This window comes from Mesoplodon bidens, assembly GCF_964165515.1.
Source record: "Mesoplodon bidens genome assembly, chromosome: 3".
Lineage (NCBI taxonomy): Eukaryota > Metazoa > Chordata > Mammalia > Artiodactyla > Ziphiidae > Mesoplodon > Mesoplodon bidens.
Window position 1 is genome coordinate 109,979,268 of NC_138178.1, and position 19,939 is coordinate 109,999,206.

Consider the following 19,939-nt stretch of genomic DNA (forward strand, 5'->3'; position numbering starts at 1 on the left):
TGCCGAAGTTGATGACAGACAAAGCTTGTCATAAGATCTATGTTGTTATACTTTTTTTTCTATGTTAGCAGCATTATAGAAATCCAAGACTCAATTTATTTGCCAGAAATGGGTAAATTAATAGAATTACCAGTATTTTAATCAATATGTGAAATGGTGATTTTCCAGTCAAAATAAGCAATCAAGTGTTGAATAGGAAAATCATTTTCTTACATTTGGGAGAAAATCTTTACTTATGGCAGACTTGCAACATGGGTGGTCTAATGGCATTACTTAGCAATGCCATCTTTATATAGGCCATCATCCTTTTCAGAAATGGAAAATATTGTTTATTGTATATGGACTAAAAGGTTTTACTATCATTACCATAATGTTACCTTTGACTAGGCATTCACTATAACCTTTAAACTATAGTCACTGGCCTTTTATGTTTTGCACAGGGATGAAAAGAGACATATTAGCTGCACTCCGAGCATGCAAAGAGAGACATACAGGCACCCCACAGGGGCAAAAAGTGCTATGATGAATGTAAAACATGCATTTGAGAGCCAATGTGTCACCAACACTATTACCAAAGGCATTTTTCATTTAAAGGTTACCCACAGGGCACTTTATATAAGGTTATGAAAGTTCATAATAACATTTTTCAAAGTATCCTGTGGCCCCAATATTTTCTCGCCTCATAAATATCTGATTTGATCAAACTTTTGTAAGCATTCTTGGCAGATATAGTTAAAATGTGATTTTTAAAATGTATTTTAAAAACATTTTTAAGCATTCTGCTACAAAAAAATTCCATTCAGCAATAAAGTGCTAACGAATTTCAACATCTGATGTACAATATAGCTTGTAATCAAGTAATTTGAATCATTAAATAATTATGTAATTTGATTAAATAAAGCAATTAAAGCAATTAAATAATTTGGTTGAAAAACACAAAAACCTGCTTAAAGACTTTAGTAACCTAAATTAAATTTATATATAAATTATACATTCACATTTATAAATATGCATGCATATAATAATTTCATTTATACTTATAAAATCTAAATGATACATATGTGATGTTTTGAAGTATATATATATATACACACACATGTATGTATACATACATATGTGCATATATGTATATATTATTAAAAACTGAGATAGCGTTTTTTTCTTAATTTTAATATTCAAATTTCACACAAAATTAATTTTAAATACATCAAGCACATATTAAGAAACACATTAAAACAGATTATATACATGCAACTCTTTCTATTGACTTATGAAGTCTTTGCACAAAAGCCATCATTTTTAAATTACCTTGTATGACTTTAAAGAGATCAAACACTTAGCCTAATATAGAAAATCAAACCACTGATAAATGAAAAAGCACAGTAAAGATCAGCTTAAGTAACACCTCATCTTGGAAGTCTGGTCTGAATTCTCCAGGCAAACTTAATTAAATATATTCCTATTAATTCTTTTTGAAAAACTGAGATAGTTTTAAAGGAAGAATCTTTAGCATTAATTACTTAGATTCTAATCTATTCTAATGATGAATAACTTTAGTTTACAGCTTTAGATTACTTATGAGACGTTAACTAACTTTTAAAAACCTTTTCCTGGTGAAACTGAAAACAATATACATTAATTTATAATTTTGTTTCTTAAACTTGTTTAAAAATGCCTATTCTGTAAACAGTATGACTCTCAGAGATGGTACTTAAAAGCAAGAGTAACTGCTGACTTATAAAATCACTACCTACAAAACTTCAAACAAAATCAAGAAATCTCAGAGTTGGAAAGATAATGTGAGAGTTATTTGAAAAAGTAAGTAGATTTTGACTTAAGCACCTTTCTGTAAGAGTATCATTAATTCTAACTAATACAACTTTATAAAATAATATATAACCACACATGCATTCTGAATAGTCACCAAAATATAATATATTAATACTTCTAGTTACTGGTGGGATTTAGTGCCTGACTTCCCCTAACAGGTTCGCTTCATGAAAACACAACAGACTCCCCCCAAAAAGTCACAGAAACACAGAGTACGGACTTCTCCTATTTATCAAAATAAGCATTCATTTGAGTTATACATCTGGCTTATGTTGTAACAAAATTTAAGTGATTTAAAGATCACAATAAAATATTTTCCGAACAATAGAGTAAGTAATACAGCTTTTTAGAGATGGCTTCAAAATGCATTGCCCCTCTCCACTCCAGGGATTTATCTAACCTAAATGTTTCATAATTTTTATTTTTCTCTTTAATTTATTTTTGTAATTATTAGATTATAAAGAGTTTTTGTAATATCCACTAGCAGAGGGAGTAAAAATAGGAAACTTAAGCTCACACAATTAGCTTATTTCAGAATAATGTTCTTATTTTAAATAGTGTATATAATTGCAACAATTTTTACTTTGCTTTCAATGTTTGGAAAATCAAAATTTAACTTTCTTAAAGAAAAATATTTAAGCCATATCCACAGATATATATTTTAGAGCCAATGGAAATATTTAAAGTATTAAATGCTATTTTTCCCATGGCATTTGTCAACCAGTGTCACTTTGACATCAGCACGTATCCTTTAATGCCAAACAATTAAAGATTTTCATCTTTTCATATGAGCGAAGTTCAGCTTTTCTCCCAGAATAAACAGTCAACTATGCCACGAAGTACTCTAATAATCATCAGAGAAGAAAATCTTTTATCTCTGGTTTCCAAATTTTGACAAACTATGTTTTGTCACATTTACGCATTAGTTTGTGCTGCTCTGGCTCCATGACCATGATGAAACCTCACAGATTTTAAAATTGCTCTAAGCTCACAGATAAAAGCAAACTTGAAGCTGTTGGATATTTGTTGAAGCACTGACCAATCTACAGCACAGGCCCTGAAGAAACACAGTCATTAACACCCTGGCTGTGTCCTCTCTCCCAGGGCACTGTCTTGGATTGATTACCACTGTTACCACATCGTCCTACAGATTTCTCATGTAAACGGGCAAATGGATAAACAGGAGGCCATACCAGAAGGGGCTCATCGGGGGCACTGGTGGAAAGCTCGGCAGATGCTGTGCGGACAGTGCTGAGCCCAGTAAGGGAAACATTTGAGAGCCTTCTCCGCCTCACGCCACTGCAATTGTTGGGGATTTTAAATGCACATCTCTTGTGGTAATTCAGCCCACATCCTGGAAGGAGAAAGTAAAAATGACTTTTGTTCAACTATAAATTAAAAGCTACTTTAGTATAAGTTGTAAATTATGAATTTTTAGAAACAGTACTGCTTCCATGTTTCTTGAGGCTATTCGAAAATTTAAATTTTCTTTTGAGCTTCTCCTGATTTATTTTCCCAATTTGTCAATAAGCTGGGTTTTGACATCTGATTTTATTGGATGAGCCCAGCAACTACCCTGGCTATCATTTTAAAAAATGTTTTCTAACATAAGGGACTTGGGCTTTGAGGGATCTAGCAATAAAACTCCAGTGAGATGACCTATTTTTAGCTGCCTCAAGTTCTATTGCAAGGGAAAATTAATCATAACGCTTCACAACTTTTGACTTACACTGATTTGAATCATGGCTCCACAACTTGTTTGTCTACATGGCCTTGGACAAATTACTTCACCTCAGTTTTCCTGTCTGTAAAATGAGGATAATAACTACCTTGCAGAATTGTTAAGAAAATATGTAAAATACTTCACATGCTAGTTTCTACATGGTAGATAATTAGGAAAGCACCATTTTCCTCTCAATATTTCTACTGTTCATAGTTCTCTCACGTAGTCTTACTGTTCAGAATTTCCCCATGTGTCACATAGCAGGCCAGACAAATTTTCATAAAACTACACTTTAGGTAGACTTTCTTCCAGATCACTGTCTCTTAACTTCCCTTCTTACAGATAGAAATTCAGAAATTATGGTTATTTTATTTATGGATTTCATCATAAAAGCTTGGGGTTTCTGGTCAAAGTTCAAACAGCTCTATCCCTCCCCACCCCACCCTTCATCAAAAAAGAGCAAGGTATGATTTGGTCCGTTTTTAAGATTATATCATGGTATCCTATAAACCTGAATTATGCACTTCAAGGATTTCTGTCCATGGAGGATGATAAAACTATGATCTTGGTGTAGAAACTGGGTACATGTTCCAGCCTGCCACGCAACAGCTGAGCGACCTTGGATGGTCTGATTAACCTCCTGAATCTCAGCTCCTTTCAGCAAACATTTATTGAATGCCTACTATTCCAAGTTCTGGCTTAAGATGTAAATTATATGTTTAGCCTGTTAGCAAAATAACCAACACCTTACGGGAGAGAAACATATTCACATGATATAGGGGAAAAGATAGGAGAATCTGGCTTCCCAGATCAGGGCTAACATGTTGAAGATAGGAAATGAACCGAACAGAATCCATGCAGTACACAGATCCCTGGAAGGTATCTGAAGGAAAGAAGGCATTGCAGAAGAGGGCACGACATAAGTAGCTAACTCCAGCATGCATTCCACTTGGCTGGGGAAGGAATACCTTACCTTCACATTTAAGGCCTTGACGCACCAGCCCCCATAGCATTTCTCCACAGTGATCACAGAAAGCTGGAGCTCTGTACGAATGAACAAAGAGAGTGTGGGGACGAATCTGAAAGTCTTCAAAGGTGGCGGAAGCTGTGAAAATAAAAACATTGAAAAATAAGTTGAATAAATATGCTCATCTGTAGATAATTAGTATGCAAGATACTTAACATGCAAGTATGGGTATAACTGGGCAAAGTCAGGAAAGATAAGATGCAACACTGCTTGACGTTTAGCCATTCCACTCCATTCTTCTCAACCACAGCTTTACAAGTGGTGGCAAAGGAACCTCTTTCTTGTCTTCCTGCTTATCAAGGTCTCAGGCCACTTCAAAAATAGCCAAAACGCTAGAACAAAGAATGAATGAAAGAATAACTCATTTCAATCTATAAATATGGGATGTTGCTTTAAAACACTTTGCTTTTTCTCTTACGTAAATGAGCCAGAGAGGTATTCAGAAATATTAATGGAAAGGAAACACTTGATGAATGGAATTTAGACAGATCAGAAGACAGTATACTTGAATATGACCTTGAAGAAGTACATTAGAAGGGTGGGGCCCAACTGGAAGAAATCTGGGCAGCCTCTTTTGGGGAGATACAGTTGTTTGAACACTTAGGCAATATAACCAAGCATTTAAATCCTGACCTAAAAATAACAAGCAGCCTCTTCATCAATATGCCAAACAGAGGGATTTAATACACACACCGGTGAATTTCAGCCCACTCTGATAAATATACTTTAGTAAATCATATTCATGCTATAGCGTACGTTTTGTTATTGCTTATTGTTATTTATCCCATATGGTATTCGTACAGAGTATTGAAATGCATTATGTTTTAAAAATTATACTTTTCCACATGATATTTTTATTATGTTATAAAAATAGTTCACAGTTTTTTGGTGTTGCTTAAATCAAGAAATAGAAAGGTATGGAGAAATGAAAGTGAAAGACCACCTCTTTTCCCAAAATTCTAGTGTGTAGGGTTATATCTTTCTGGATCTATTTACACATATAGCCCGATATTAAGGCTGCCCATAATAGTCCAGGGAGTGCTGACCTACGAGTGAGAAGAGCTGGATGAGTCTTTGCCATTACCTTACTGACAACTCACTTAATCATCACAAGCCTCAGTTTCCCATACATAAAAAGAGAAGGTCTGATCAATGGTGACTTCTCCTAACCCTTAAAGTGTAAACTTCCATTAACTTAGAATAGAACCATATGCACTTGATTTCATAAGGTTTTATGCAAAGAGAATTTGAGGAAAAATTTAGGCCTTAAATACATCCTTCTATTCTGCCTTCCCTTCTCTTCCTCCTGTTTGTCTTCTTGCCTTACTTTTTCAACACACATTTGTTAAACACCTTTTCAATGTTGTCAATGGCACCATTCCAGGGACAAAGATGTAAAGATAAGTAAGACATCTTTACAGAGCCTACCAGACCAGCAGAAAGGCAGATAAAAACAAACAAAAAACTCCACAATAACTAGAAAATAACTTCTAAGGTTCAGAGAAGCTACAAAATTTGGCCTAAGTTACTAAACAGAAATAAGACTACAACTCACGAGTGTTTTGTCCCCAATCCACTGTCCTTTTCATCATACCAGTGTTACATCTTACCTTTCCTAACTCTACCCAAAGAGTTATATCCAACAGCCCCATGGTGAGGGAAATAAACATCTGCAGTTTTCCTGATGGTGTCTTGGATAGCAGGTATGGGCTAACGAATCACCTGTGGAATATAATTATGAAGTGCTTACCTTGGTAAGTATGCAAGGTGTGACAGAGTGAACACTGAAACTGTAGGCGATTAATCTCTGCTAGATAGGTGTCCAAAATTATGAGGACAACTTTGAGGGTATCACATCCCTCAGGGCAAGTGACAACAGAACATGCAGGAAAGTGAATCACTTCAACCAGAAAGGATATTACTGATAGTTCACAGACATATATCTGGACCATAAAAAGAGATTAAAAATTTTAATGGGTCAGTTTTCCCTTGAACCTTGAATAAAAGTACTTTATTCCAAATTAACATGCTTTACTATTGGAAATCATCCATCAACTTATTAAAGGTACTAGTTTTACTCAATGGAAAGATAATGAGAATAATAATAAGGTTAAGATTTATTTAGCTATTACTGTATACCGGACACTACACTAAGAGATTAAACTGTGGGAAGACGGAGCTAATCAAAGAAGTGCAGCCAAGTAAGTTGCTCTAGCATTGCCTACAAGGAGTTCTGATTAGTGTCAATGTTCCTTACAAAAAGGATTTCAATTGAAATAAGATTGGGAAATTGTATTATTATGTTTCTCACTTCAAGTTTCACAATATTACAGTCAACGTTTATTCTAAGTAAATCAGTAAAAAAGTATGGTTTGGGTTCTAATCAACTACTTTTATAATTTGGTCAAAGTGTGTCTAATTTTGTAAATGCTAAATCTTCTTTAAAATTGGTCTCTCACAGTCATGGACAAATTTGTTTTTAAAACATCAAAGAAAATAGTTAAAGAAAATACTTGGTGCCAACCATTAACTCCTAACTTCTCCCCTGCCTCTGCCCCCATCTCCCACCCCTGCCAAATGTCACCCAAACAATGGTGACAATACCATGATAGCAATTAGCTGAATAATTAAGGTAGTTTTCAAAATAAGGAATGTTAGAATTTGACAATACTAATACCTAGATGTGTTCAGATATTTTTTGAATTAATCAGAAAGAATATAGATAATTAAAAAGAAGATTTTCAATGACCGCCCCCCCCAAATCGAGTTTATGTCAGGTACGTTTGTTTTTTCACTTTTTGAAGGGGATTAACATTCATAAGCAGTTAGCACCCTTGACTTATGTTTAAATGCCATTTTTCTAAAGTTCAATTTTAATATTCTCCTGTTAATTTTAGAATAATTAAATACATTTTTTAAAATAAAACTACCAAGTGTGGTGAGGTTTCACATGCATTTGAAATCAAAGCACAACATCCATTCATTATGAATTTACCTGTTTCTGCACCCTGGGGGAAATCAGCATTAGCTGAGTGTATGCATGCCATCTTGCCTAATCACAAAATTGCACTTCAGAGATAATCACTTAGCACAGGAAAACAAAGTGAATGCTGTAATTCCATTTCACTTAAGGTTTGGAAGCAAAATGGACAGATAAGAATAGAAATACTAAAGTGTCTAGAGATTCCAAGAGAGAAAAACGGTGCTATCTGTCAGTATGTCATAATCAATCAGGTGACCTAAATTAAAACCATATGACAGGGCTACAAACTAAACACAATGGGCCCCTTATACTGGTACCTGTGTATCTTTGATTTGCTTTGTTCACAGTCTATTGTTATACTCCACGGTGCAGGAGAGGAGAAAATAACATGCTTTCCTTAGTCACTGAGCATTTAAAACAGGTAATTGAGCCAAAAACTCTAAGATAATCAGTACTTCTTTTAAGGTTCATGATAAATTGTTGCACAAAATGGAATAAACTGTTTGGTTAGCAGTACAGAAGAAATCAGGCTTCCAAAGCAAAATAAATAATCTCTGGAGCTCAAAAATATTTGCATAATAAAATCAAATAATGTCCTATCTTCCAAGATTTTCAGTAATTCTTTTTTACTGGTAATTTTGGCAATTTCGGAGAAGTGTTAACTCTTTCTGGCATTGCCAAGTTGGAACAGGTATAAGAGAAGAAAACCTTAACACATTTCAAGTATCATGTCATTCAATTTTTCACAAGGACTCTATGAAGTAGATACTATTATCCCCACTTTATAGATGAGAAGACTGTCTCAGAAAAATTAAGGAGCTGCCCTAGGTAACACAAGATCTTGATTCAGACAGCCTGACAGCTGAACCATACAAATTCTCTCAGCCACTCTGAATCTAATCATCATATTCTCTGACCATCAAAATTCTGTGGATTATAAAGCTGCATCTTTATTTTATGAATTACTAGCAAAGATTTAAAAAACACTGCAATGAAATACAACACACCACTATTGTAAGGTGCATCCTTATCTCAGAGATGCAAAAAATACTGAGGAAAAAAAGTCCATGAAATAATGTATAAAATGAAATTAATTCAGTTCATGATCAAAAATTCTTTTAACATGCTTTCTGCACATACTCCTTTTTTTTTTTTTTGCTGTACGTGGGCCTCTCACTGCCATGGCCTCTCCCATTGCGGAGCACAGGCTCCGGGCGCGCAGGCTCAGCGGCCATGGCTCACGGGCCCAGCCGCTCCACGGCATGTGGGATCTTCCCGGACCGGGGCACGAACCCGTGTCCCCTGCATCGGCAGGCGGACTCTCAACCACTGCGCCACCAGGGAAGCTCCTCCATTTTTTGAAATCCTTCTCCCTCCAAACAAATTGGAGTTAGTAACAATAACTGGTTTTAAAATTTTTATAAAAATCAAAGGTAACGATAACTAACAGCCAATTAGAGTTTTGTGTCTACATGATAACCAGTGTCATTCAATTGATAAGTCTGGCCCAAAGCAAAACATTATGAAGCTTTTAAAAATTGTTAAGATTTGTTGTAGATAAATTTGTTTTTTTCTTAACCTCTGGAATATTGAAAATAGCTTCTGAATATCACTCTCCCCACATAAATACACATACTCATCAGTTTTAAGGTATTCTGTGGATAAGAAACCATATCCACTTTAACATCCTATCATTCATCCATACACACACATAATAGATACACATAAATAATTCTCTGCTCCGTGAGAGCTTTCATTAGTGGAATGATAACTATTCACAAATCAGTTTACTGTATTTGTAAGTATCTCAAATTATTAGAAATATTTTTTTATATTGAGTCCCAAACACTACTCTGTAATTTCTACTTGGAGGTGATAGTTCTAAAAGCAAGCATTTAAATTAAGACTTTTTTGAGTCTTTCTTAAATGAGCTCATGTAAGTCAAGCAGGCCTAATACCTTCAAGCATATAGTTGATTAATATTATGTTTTACTAATATATCCAGAGCCTACTATATAGTAATATATATGTATTGTAATATAGTATATATTAGAAATAGAAAAATAACAAGGAATAGTATCTGTTGTTGAGAGTTCAAAGTCAAAATGAGGATGAGAGACCCATAAATAATCATAATACAAGATGCAGGGATGGAAACACAAAAGAAAGGGCAACTAAGTCTGCCTGGGTCTATCAGGGAAAGCTTCATCAAGGAGGGATCACTGAACAGAATCTTGAAGGATGAAGAGTGTTTTGAAAAGCAAAGAATAGGATAAAGGAAAGAGGAAACATTTTGTATAGGCTGATTTTATTTAATTATAGAAAATGTGTAAGACTACCTATAAATTTCTTTATAATTATAATTTTGTGGGCTCTTGATCGTTGGTGCACTGTCAGGAAAGTTAGCAAGAGTGACTCCAACAAATTGTCCATGACACAGGTAACCGAGAAATTACAATAGATCATTTGCATGCTATCGTGGCCCAGATATCTGAGCCTGCAAAATTACGCCTGCAGATGTGTATCTCCCTTCCCCCCATTCCACTACCTAATACCTACACCCTGAGGTTGGTCATTTCTTTCTGCTTCTCCATTGATCCCAGTCTCTCCAAGCCACTGTTGTACCAGATACTCCCTTCATGCAAGCACTGTTCAAATTAATCACACGGTTCACATTTTTGTTATACCTGGAGATGTCTAGAGTTGGGAAAGTCCCTTAGCTCTTCAGAAACGAGAGTATTAAACAAATTCTTGTTGAGACACTTACAAAAGCATCTTTTAGATAACTGGAGAAAAAAAGACAGAAATTTCAATTTTTCACTCACATATGACCAGAAAAACATTAGTGAGGAGCAACGATGGGAACTTGGGAGGATGTGAATACATCATCCCAAAGATTACAGCAGCCAAGAGAAGAAACATAACATGTATTTAGATATGCTGATCAGGCAGTTCAGAAAGTTCTGGGAAAATATTTTTTAAGTATATGGCCAGACTGTTAAAAAGAAGATGTGGCACATATATACAATGGAATATTACTCAGTCATAAAAAGAAACGAAGTTGAGTTATTTGTAGTGAGGTGGATGGACCTAGGGTCTGTCATACAGAGTGAAGTAAGTCAGAAAGAGAAAAACAAATACCGTATAGTAATGCATACATATGGAATCTAAAAAAAAAAAAAAAAAGCTCTGAAGAACCTAGGGGCAGGACAGGAATAAAGACACAGACATACTAGAGAATGGACTTGAGGACACGGGGAGTTGGAAGGGTAAGTTGGGACGAAGTGAGAGAGTGGCATGGACATATATACACTACCAAACGTAAAACAGATAGCTAGTGGGAAGCAGCCGCATAGCACAGGGAGATCAGCTCGGTGCTTTGTGACCACCTAGAGGGGTGGGATAGGGAGGGTGGGAGGGAGATGCAAGAGGGAGAAGATATGGGGATATATGTATATGTATAGCTGATTCACTTTGTTATACAGCAGAAACTAACACACCATTGTAAAGCAATTATACTCCAATAAAGATGTTAAAAAAAAAAAAAAGTATGGCTCCAAGAGGAATAAAAAGGTCTCACAAGCCAGAGTGACAGCACAATAACAAGTTACCCTAATTAGGGAGAAGAGGGGGTAGTGCCTAGAGAAACTGATATAACTGCCCAGGGAACTCTGTTAGGCTCATACTCAGAAAGAGAATGCAGCTACAGAAGGAGCAGCAGAGTCAGGGAAACAGCAAAGAGTGGCCTGGCCAGTGAGAACCACCTTAAGAAGACTAACAGGAGGAGAAAGCTGAAGCTTTTAAAAAGCTGGAAAGAACAAAAGGCCGTTTAGCTGTGTGTCATATGTGGCAAGAATGAGGAAGAGATAGGCCTGCACCATGGAAAAAAGTGTTTAATGCTAACAGACAAAGTAGAAAAAGCTAAACTATTCAACTGTAGTTTTGCTTCTACCTTTTCTAGAAGAGGAGTATCTATATTCAAACTAAAAAAATAATAAATAAATAAATAAATAAATAAAGGGAAGAAGAAATCTCAAATATACTCAAGAAGGAAACGAAGTTTAGGATAGATGAACAAAGATTATCTAAGCTGATCTGTTCTCAATAGGCCCAGGTGAGTTATATAAATTCATTTTTAATCTTATGAAAACATCTACCACAATATTCTAACAGACTCTTGTTGGGCTTGTGGAATTATGCCAAAGGCCTTCTGTAAGAAAAAATAGAAAATACTCTGATAAGAATGGAAGAGTTTAAAAGGAGAGTTAATGAAGAAATTTAGCCCTAGTTGATATCAAAATATTCTATAAAACTATGATATTTAAAAGTAAGTGGTGGGGGGCTTCCCTGGTGGCGCAGTGGTTGAGAATCTGCCTGCTAATGCAGAGGACACGGGTTCGAGCCCTGGTCCGGGAAGATCCCACATGCCACAGAGCAACTAAGCCTGTGCGCCACAACTACTGAGCCTGTGCTCCAGAGCCCGTGAGCCACAACTACTGAGCCCGCACACCACAACTACTGAAGCCCGCACACCTAGAGCCTGTGCTCTGCAACAAGAGAAGCCACGGCAATGAGAAGCCTGCACACCACAACTAAGAGCAGCCCCTGCTGGCTGCAACTAGAGAAAGCCTGCGTGCAGCAACGAAGACCCAATGCAGCCCAAAATAAATAAAAATAAATTTATACAAAAAAAAGTAAGTGGTGGATGTGCAAGACAAAAGAGATCAATAGGAGAGAGCTGATAACGTAGAAATCTACTCTATGTATGAATTTTAAATATGATAGAAGAGATATCATAAATCCATGCAGCAGGGAAACATAATTTAACAAATGATTAACAATTAGTAACTTTTAGCTACTTGGGGGGAACACAATTTAGAAACTTTTCTCCTACGTTATACAAATATATAAATATATATATATATATAAAATACCTCATGAGTAAAAAGCTAAAATAACAAACCATGGAAAAACTAGAAGGAAACAGAAGTGAGTGCTTATCAAATCTCTGGAGGAAAACAAGACTTTAGAAAGTAAAAGAAATTCATAAATCTTCAAAGTGATGGAAAATCAAATGGGAAAGATTTATCAGCATGATCATGTAGCAGGCACTACTGACTGATGTGCCCTAAGAGTCATGTAATATTCTCTTTTATTTAGCATAGGTTTATTTATAATAATTGTATGTGCTACGTCACAGAATTAGGTTCAATACTTTCAGGCATTTATAATATAATCACAAACATTCAAGGAGAGATCCCTACGCTTGTTAGATGTCAGGCATGCAAGTGACAAGGCCTATGTTCTGGTATGAAAATCAGGGAAGTTCACAAGTATTCATTCCTTCGTTCTCAGAAGGAAACAGATCCTTATTTGCCTTCTTTTATTTTTCTTTTTAACCAGAGGCAAGCAACAGGACAGTAGGAGTTATGATGGCAGGGCTAAAAATTCTGCACAAGAAGTTGAGGATCTGTTCATGAACCTGGAGAGTTACAGTTAACACCTGAGCAATCAATCCTTTGTTTCCCTCTCAGGCAACTGAGCTCTGTAGCTGCTGCAGAATAACTGTTACAGTAGTAGCAATGTCTTCTGCCAGGAAGGCTACTAGGATGAAACAGATACAAAATGGAACTCTATGTAACTAAAGGAAGAGAGCTGTAAGACGAGTTATTATATCCGTCCACCTCCATATTAAGAAGTTGCCAAAGACCCTCATATTAACACTCCCCTCAACATACTTTTTGATCCAGTCATTACTGATATATGCCTCCCTGCCCTTCACACAAACCTTCCCTTCTGCTTCCCATCCCACAACTCAGCTCAGTATCACCTGTTCTGGGAAGCCTTCAGTGATAAGCCCACCCCCACCTGACATTAACCGCCCTCTTCTATGTTCTGATAAGCTCCTGGGCACACTCGTATCATAAAATGTATCATGCTATACTGACACCCTTTACCCCTTTATGCATTCACACCTGACATTAGCAGATTGCTGAAGGATAGAGAGTAGTAACCTTCTCTGAGTTCATATGCACACATTAAGCAATCAATTAATGTCCATGGTTGAATAAATGAAGCAATGCCTTTAAAACTCATATTGCTAGCCTGCGGTTCTAAGGTTCTACATTTTAAGTCCTAATAATCTGTAAATATAGTATTTCAAGTTCAAAAGCAAAGCCCATCAGACTCATAACGTGGATCACAATTTGCACATTTTAAAAAGTAACTAGCAATGTCCTTGACACTTCCAGAGATGTCTTTGCTAGTGTCTTATTACTCTCTAGGCAGAGTGGTGCAGGCAGTGGTGAGAAGCACGGACTTAGTGTCAGAGCATATCTGGGCTCTGATCCCAGTCACAGCAAATGGGTGACCCTAGATGTGTTACTTCCCCTCTCTGAACCTCAGTGTCCCGCTCTCTCAAACTGGCTTAGTCACCTTGTTAGGTAGGCTGTGAGGAGGGCACAAGGTGATTAGCACAGTCCTTGGCATACTGGTAGTGGTTACCACAGGGGTTTCTTAGCATAATAATTAACAGTATGGGCTTTGTAATCAGAAAGATCTGGGTTTGAATCCCAATTATTATTTGTTATTTGTAAATATTATTATCGTCATCATCATCAATACTAAAAGAGGGAAATACTGCTTTTAAATCTATCATCAATCACAGCACATAAAAAAATTAAGGCCTTTAAAAACTATTATTACTCGTTTCCTCTACTACCTCATAAAGAATATGTTTCCACTCCAGAGGAAATTGCTTTTCTTTCCCCTGTTCTGGTTAATGCTAATTAAATGGTGCTAAGTCCATAGGACTGTGTCTAGTCCCTTCTCTAAAATGAAACAATTAACAGTTGGGAATTGCAGAGGGGGAAGAAGGATCACTATATCCTGATGTGCCTGAATGAAAAATGCCACAGCTGGAAAGAGATTTGAGAGCATCTCAGGTCAAGAAAGAACATAAATGGTTGCCCCATGTGTCCAACATAGAGGAAAAGAAAATTAAGTAAAAATGTCATGGAGTCAAATTCTAGCTAATGAGTGCAGGCTCTGCAGGCACCCGGAATAGGGGAAAGAAAGGTCAAGCCTGTTTCTTAGAAAGCTCCATTACATACAGGAGACTTTATACCTTTAAAAGGATAATGACCTCATTTGTATGAGGAATACCAGCATACAAACTGCCCTTTAGACTACTTACAAAAGGCTGGTAGACAAAGGTTAGGTACAGATTATAATGAAATGTTCTTATAGGCAGCAGGGTTTCTGGCAACAAATAGCATCACTGTTGTCAAATACCTTTGCATATAGAGACAACATGCTGAGGTCCTATATGCTTTGCTTCAAGTTTCTTTAAGTCTCACTGTACTTTTCTTAAAAACAGATGCTTACTCTTGATTCATAAACAAACAAACAAAAACCTTAAAAGCTGTGAAATTTGCTGGATATTCCCACTCCCAAAAAAGCAACAGTTCAATGATGGCTGAATTCAACTCAATGCCTGCTGACCAGGCACCTGCTGTGAACAGGAATAGTTCTGGCTGCTGCTCAAGGGTGCCCAGAGGAGGGAACTTACTGCTAAGGGACTCCTTATATTCTTTTAGAAGAATCAGGTTGACTGACTCAGTTGGTCTGCTCTGATTTATCAGAATAAAAGAGCTTTATTAATTGAAAATCTGCTTTTATGCTTTTTAGTCACACTTACTGAGTAAATATTTTACTTAAAGTAAAATCTACACTTTGTTGTGAACACTTTTGACAAACACATACAATTGTGGAACCAATACCATAATCGAAATATGGAACAATTTTTTTCAGCCGTTCCCAAATTCCCCTGGGCCCCTTTGAAGACAAACTCTTTCCTACCCCCATTCCCTGGCAACCACTGATTTATTTTCTGTCCCTTTTCCAAAATGTCATATAAATGTAGTCTTTTTTTTTTTTTTTTTTTTTTTTTTTTTTTTTTTTTTTGTGGTACGCGGGCCTCTCACTGTTGTGGCCTCTCCCCTTGCGGAGCACAGGCTCCGGACGCGCAGGCTCAGCGGCCATGGCTCACGGGCCCAGCCGCTCCGCGGCATGTGGGATCTTCCCGGACCGGGGCACGAACCCGCGTCCCCTGCATCGGCAGGCGGACTCCCAACCACCGCGCCACCAGGGAAGCCCTAAATGTAGTCTTTTGAGTGTAGCCCCTATCAGCATAATGCATTTGAAATTCATCCTTGTGTGCTGAGTCAAATTCCATTTGGCTGATATGCTACAGTTTGCTTATCCATTCACCAGTTGAATCTTTTCAAAAGGGCATCAGTTTATCCATTCATCTGGGCATTAGAGCCAAAGGTCATGCTGGGTTTGAGGGCAGTAGGGATCTAGGGTGCACAGCCCAGGCTCCAGTAGGGAGGAAGAGGTGGAAAGAAATAATCTGTGATCTGAACAGGTCATTCACAGCATGGGAACTTTATCGTTGAAAACAATTTTCTTTTTACAACAGTGGACAGCATATAACTTTTAGAGTGAGATAAAGTGGCTTCACTGCTGTTTCCACCTACCACTTTTAGGCTGCAAGATCTCTCTGCATCTCACTTCCCTCATCTTTGAAATGGGAATAATTATTAACTCAAAGAATAGTTGCAAAATCATTTCATTGAGAAAATATTTTAAAATAACAGCATTGTAAATAACTGGCACTACACTGTGGTAGTGCACAAAATATGGTAAAACACACTAGACATTTTCTCAAATATGCATATGTAGACTTAATCTTACATTTTTGCATTATTTGCAAAAATTAACTCAAAATAGACCTAAATATAAAACCTAACTATAAAAACTCTAGAAGAGAACCTCAAAGAAAATGTTTATAAGCTTGGTTTAAGCAAAGATGTCTTAGATACAACGCCAAAAATATACCTCATTTAAAAAAATCAATAGGCCCGGGATTGGTTCAAGATGGCAGAGTAGAAGGACGTGCGCTCATTCCCTCTTGCAAGAGCACTGGAATCACAACTAACTGCTGAACAATCATTGACAGGAAGACAATGGAACTCACCAAAAAAGATACCTCACATCGAAAGACAAAGGAGAAACCACAATGAGATGGTAGGAGGGGGCACAATCACTATAAAATCAAATCCCATAACCACTGGGTGGGTGACTCACAAACTGGAGAACACTTATACCATAGAAGTCCATCCACTGCAGTGAAGGTTCTGAGCCCCATGTAAGGCTTCCCAAACTGGGGGTCCGGCAATGGGAGGAGGAATTCCCAGAGAATCAGACTTTGAAGGCTAGTGGGATTTGATTGCAGGACTTCAACAGGACTGGGGGAAACAGAGACTCCACTCTAGGAGGGCACACAGAAAGTAGTGTGCACACTGGGACCCAGGGGGAAGGAGCAGTGACCTCAAAGGAGACTGAACCAGGCCCACCTGCTAGTGTTGGAGGGTCTCCAACCCTCCACAGTGGGGGGTGGCTGTGGCTCACCGCAGGGACAAGGACACTGGCAATAGAAGTTCTGGGAAGTACTCCTTTGCATGAGTCCTCCCAGAGTCTGCCATTAGCCCCACCAAAGAGCCTGTAGCCTGCAGTGCTGGGTTGCCTCAGGACAAACAACCAACAGGGAGGGAACTCAGCCCCATCCATCAGCAGACAAGTGGATTAAAGTTGTACTGAGCTCTGCCCACCAGAGCAATACCCAGCTCTACCCACCACCAGTCCCTCCCATCAGGAAGCTTGCAGAAGCCTCTTAGATAGCCTCATCCACCAGAGGGGAGACAGCAAAAGCAAGAAGAACTACAATCCTGCAGCCTGTAGAATGAAAACAACATTCACAGAAAGATAGACAAAATGAAAAGGCAGAGGACTATGTACCAGGTGAATGAACAAGATAAAACCCCAGAAAAACAATTAAATGAAGTAGAGGTAAGCAACCTTCCAGAAAAAGAATTCAGAATAATGATAGTGCGATGATCCAGGACCTCAGAAAAAGAATGGAGGTAAAGATCAAGAAGATGTAAGAAATGTTTAACAAAGACTTAGAAGAATTAAAGAATGAACACCTAGAAGAACTAAAGAACAAACAAACAGAGATGAACAATACAATAACTGAAATGAAAAACACACTAGAAGGAATCAATAGCAGAATAACTGAGGCAGAAGAACGGATAAGTGACCTGGAAGATAGAAAGGTGGAATTCACTGCTTCAGAACAGAATAAAGAAGAAAGAATGAAAAGAAATGAAGACAGCCTAAGAGACTTCTGGAACAACATTAAACGCACCAACATTCACATTATAGGGGTCCCAGAAGGAGAAGACAGAGAGATAGTACCTGAGAAAATATCTTAAGTGATTATAGTCAAAAATATCCCTAACATGGGAAAGGAAACAGCCACCCAAGTCCAGGAAGCACAGAGAGTCCCAGGCAGGATAAACCCAAGGAGAAACACGTTGAGACACACAGTAATCAAACTGACAAAAATTAAAGATAAAGAAAAATTATTAAAAGCAACAAGGGAAAAACAACAAATAACATAAAAGGGAACTCCCAAAAGGTTAACAGCTGATTTCTCAGCAGAAACTCTAAAAGCCAGAAGTGAGTGGCATGACATATTTAAAGTGATGAAAGGGAAGAACCTATAAATAAGATTACTCTACCCGGCAAGGATCTCATATAGATTCGATGGAGAAATCAAAAGCTTTACAGACAATCAAAACATAAGAGAATTCAGCACCACCAGACCATCTCTACAACACATGCTAAAGGAACTTCTCCTTTAGTGGGAAACACAAGAGAAGAAAAGGACCTACAAAAACAAACCCAAAACAATTAAGAAAATGGTAATAGGAACATAATATCGATAATTACCTTAAATCTGAATGGATTAAATGTTCCAACCAAAAGAAACAGGTTTGCTGAATGGATACAAAAACAAGACCCATATATATGTTGTCTACAAGAGACCCACTTCACCTAGGGTCAGATACAGACTGAAAGTGAGGGGATGGAAAAAGATATACCATGCAAATGGAAATCAAAAGAAAGCTGGAGTGGCAATACTCATATCAGATAAAATAGACTTTAAAGTAAAGAATGTTACAAGGGACAAGGAAGGACACTACATAATGATCAAGGGATCAATCCAAGAAGAAGATATAACAATTATAAATATATATGCACCCAACATAGGAGCACCACAATATGTAAGGCAACTGCTAACAGCTATAAAAGAGGAAATCAAGAGTAACACAATAATAGTGGGGGACTTTAACACCTCACTTACACCAATGGACAGATCATCCAGATAGAAAATTAATAAGGAAACACAAGCTTTAAATGACACAATAGACAGATAGATTTAACTGATGATTATAGGACATTTCACCGGAAAACAGCAGATTACACTATCTTCTCAAGTGCACACAGAACATTATCCAGGAGAGATCACATCTTGGATCACAAATAAAGCCTTGGTAAATTTAAGAAAACTGAAATAATATCAAGCATCTTTTCCAACCACAACACTATGAGATTAGAAATAAATTACAGGGAAAAAAAAGGAAAAAACACAAACACATGGAAGCTAAACAATACGATATGAAATAAACAAGAGATCACTGAAGATATCAAAGAGGAAATCAAAAAATACCTAGAGACAAATGACAATGAAAACATGATGATCCAAAAGCTATAGGATGCACCAAAAGCAGTTCTAAGAGGGAAGTTTAGAGCAACACAATCCTACCTCAAGAAACAAGAAAAATCTCAAACAATCTAACCTTACACCTAAAGGAAATAGAGAAAGGACAACAAACAAAACCCAAAATTAGTAGAAGGAAAGAAATCATAAACATCAAAGCAGAAATAAATGAAATAGAAACAATAGCAAAGATTAATAAAACTAAAAGCTGGTTCTTTTAGAAGATAAACAAAATCGATAAAACTTTAGCCAGACTTACCAAGAAAAAGAGGAAGAGGACTCAAATCAAAAAAATTAGAAATGAAAAAGGATAAGTTACAACGGACACTGCAGACATACAAAGGATCACAAGCGACTACTACAAGGAACTCTATGCCAATAAAATGGATAATCTGGAAGAAATGGACAAATTATTAGAAAGGTATAACCTTCCAAGACTGAATCAGGAAGAAATAGAAAATATGAACAGATCAATCACAAGAAATGAAATTGAAACTGTGATTAAAAATCTTCCAAAAAACAAAAGTCCAGGACCAGATGGCTTCACAGGTGAAATCTATCAAACACTAGAGAAGAGCTAACACCCATCCTTCTCAAACTCTTCCAAAAAACTGCAGAGGAAGGAACACACCCAAACTCATTCTATCAGGCCACCATCACCCTGATACCAAAACCAGACACAGATAC

At 37.0% G+C, this 19,939-nt stretch overlaps 1 protein-coding gene across 1 annotated transcript in view; it reads right to left on the reverse strand.

The window, feature by feature from the left end:
• PRKD1 (protein kinase D1) overlaps nt 1-19,939 on the reverse strand; it is a 339,086-nt gene that overhangs the window by 78,200 nt on the left and 240,947 nt on the right. The window contains exons 3-4 of the mRNA XM_081226889.1: nt 4,527-4,658; nt 3,024-3,184 (exon numbers count right to left, since the gene is read on the reverse strand). Coding sequence (XP_081083015.1) covers nt 3,024-3,184; nt 4,527-4,658 — 293 coding nt within the window. The remainder of the gene's footprint in view (nt 1-3,023; nt 3,185-4,526; nt 4,659-19,939) is intronic.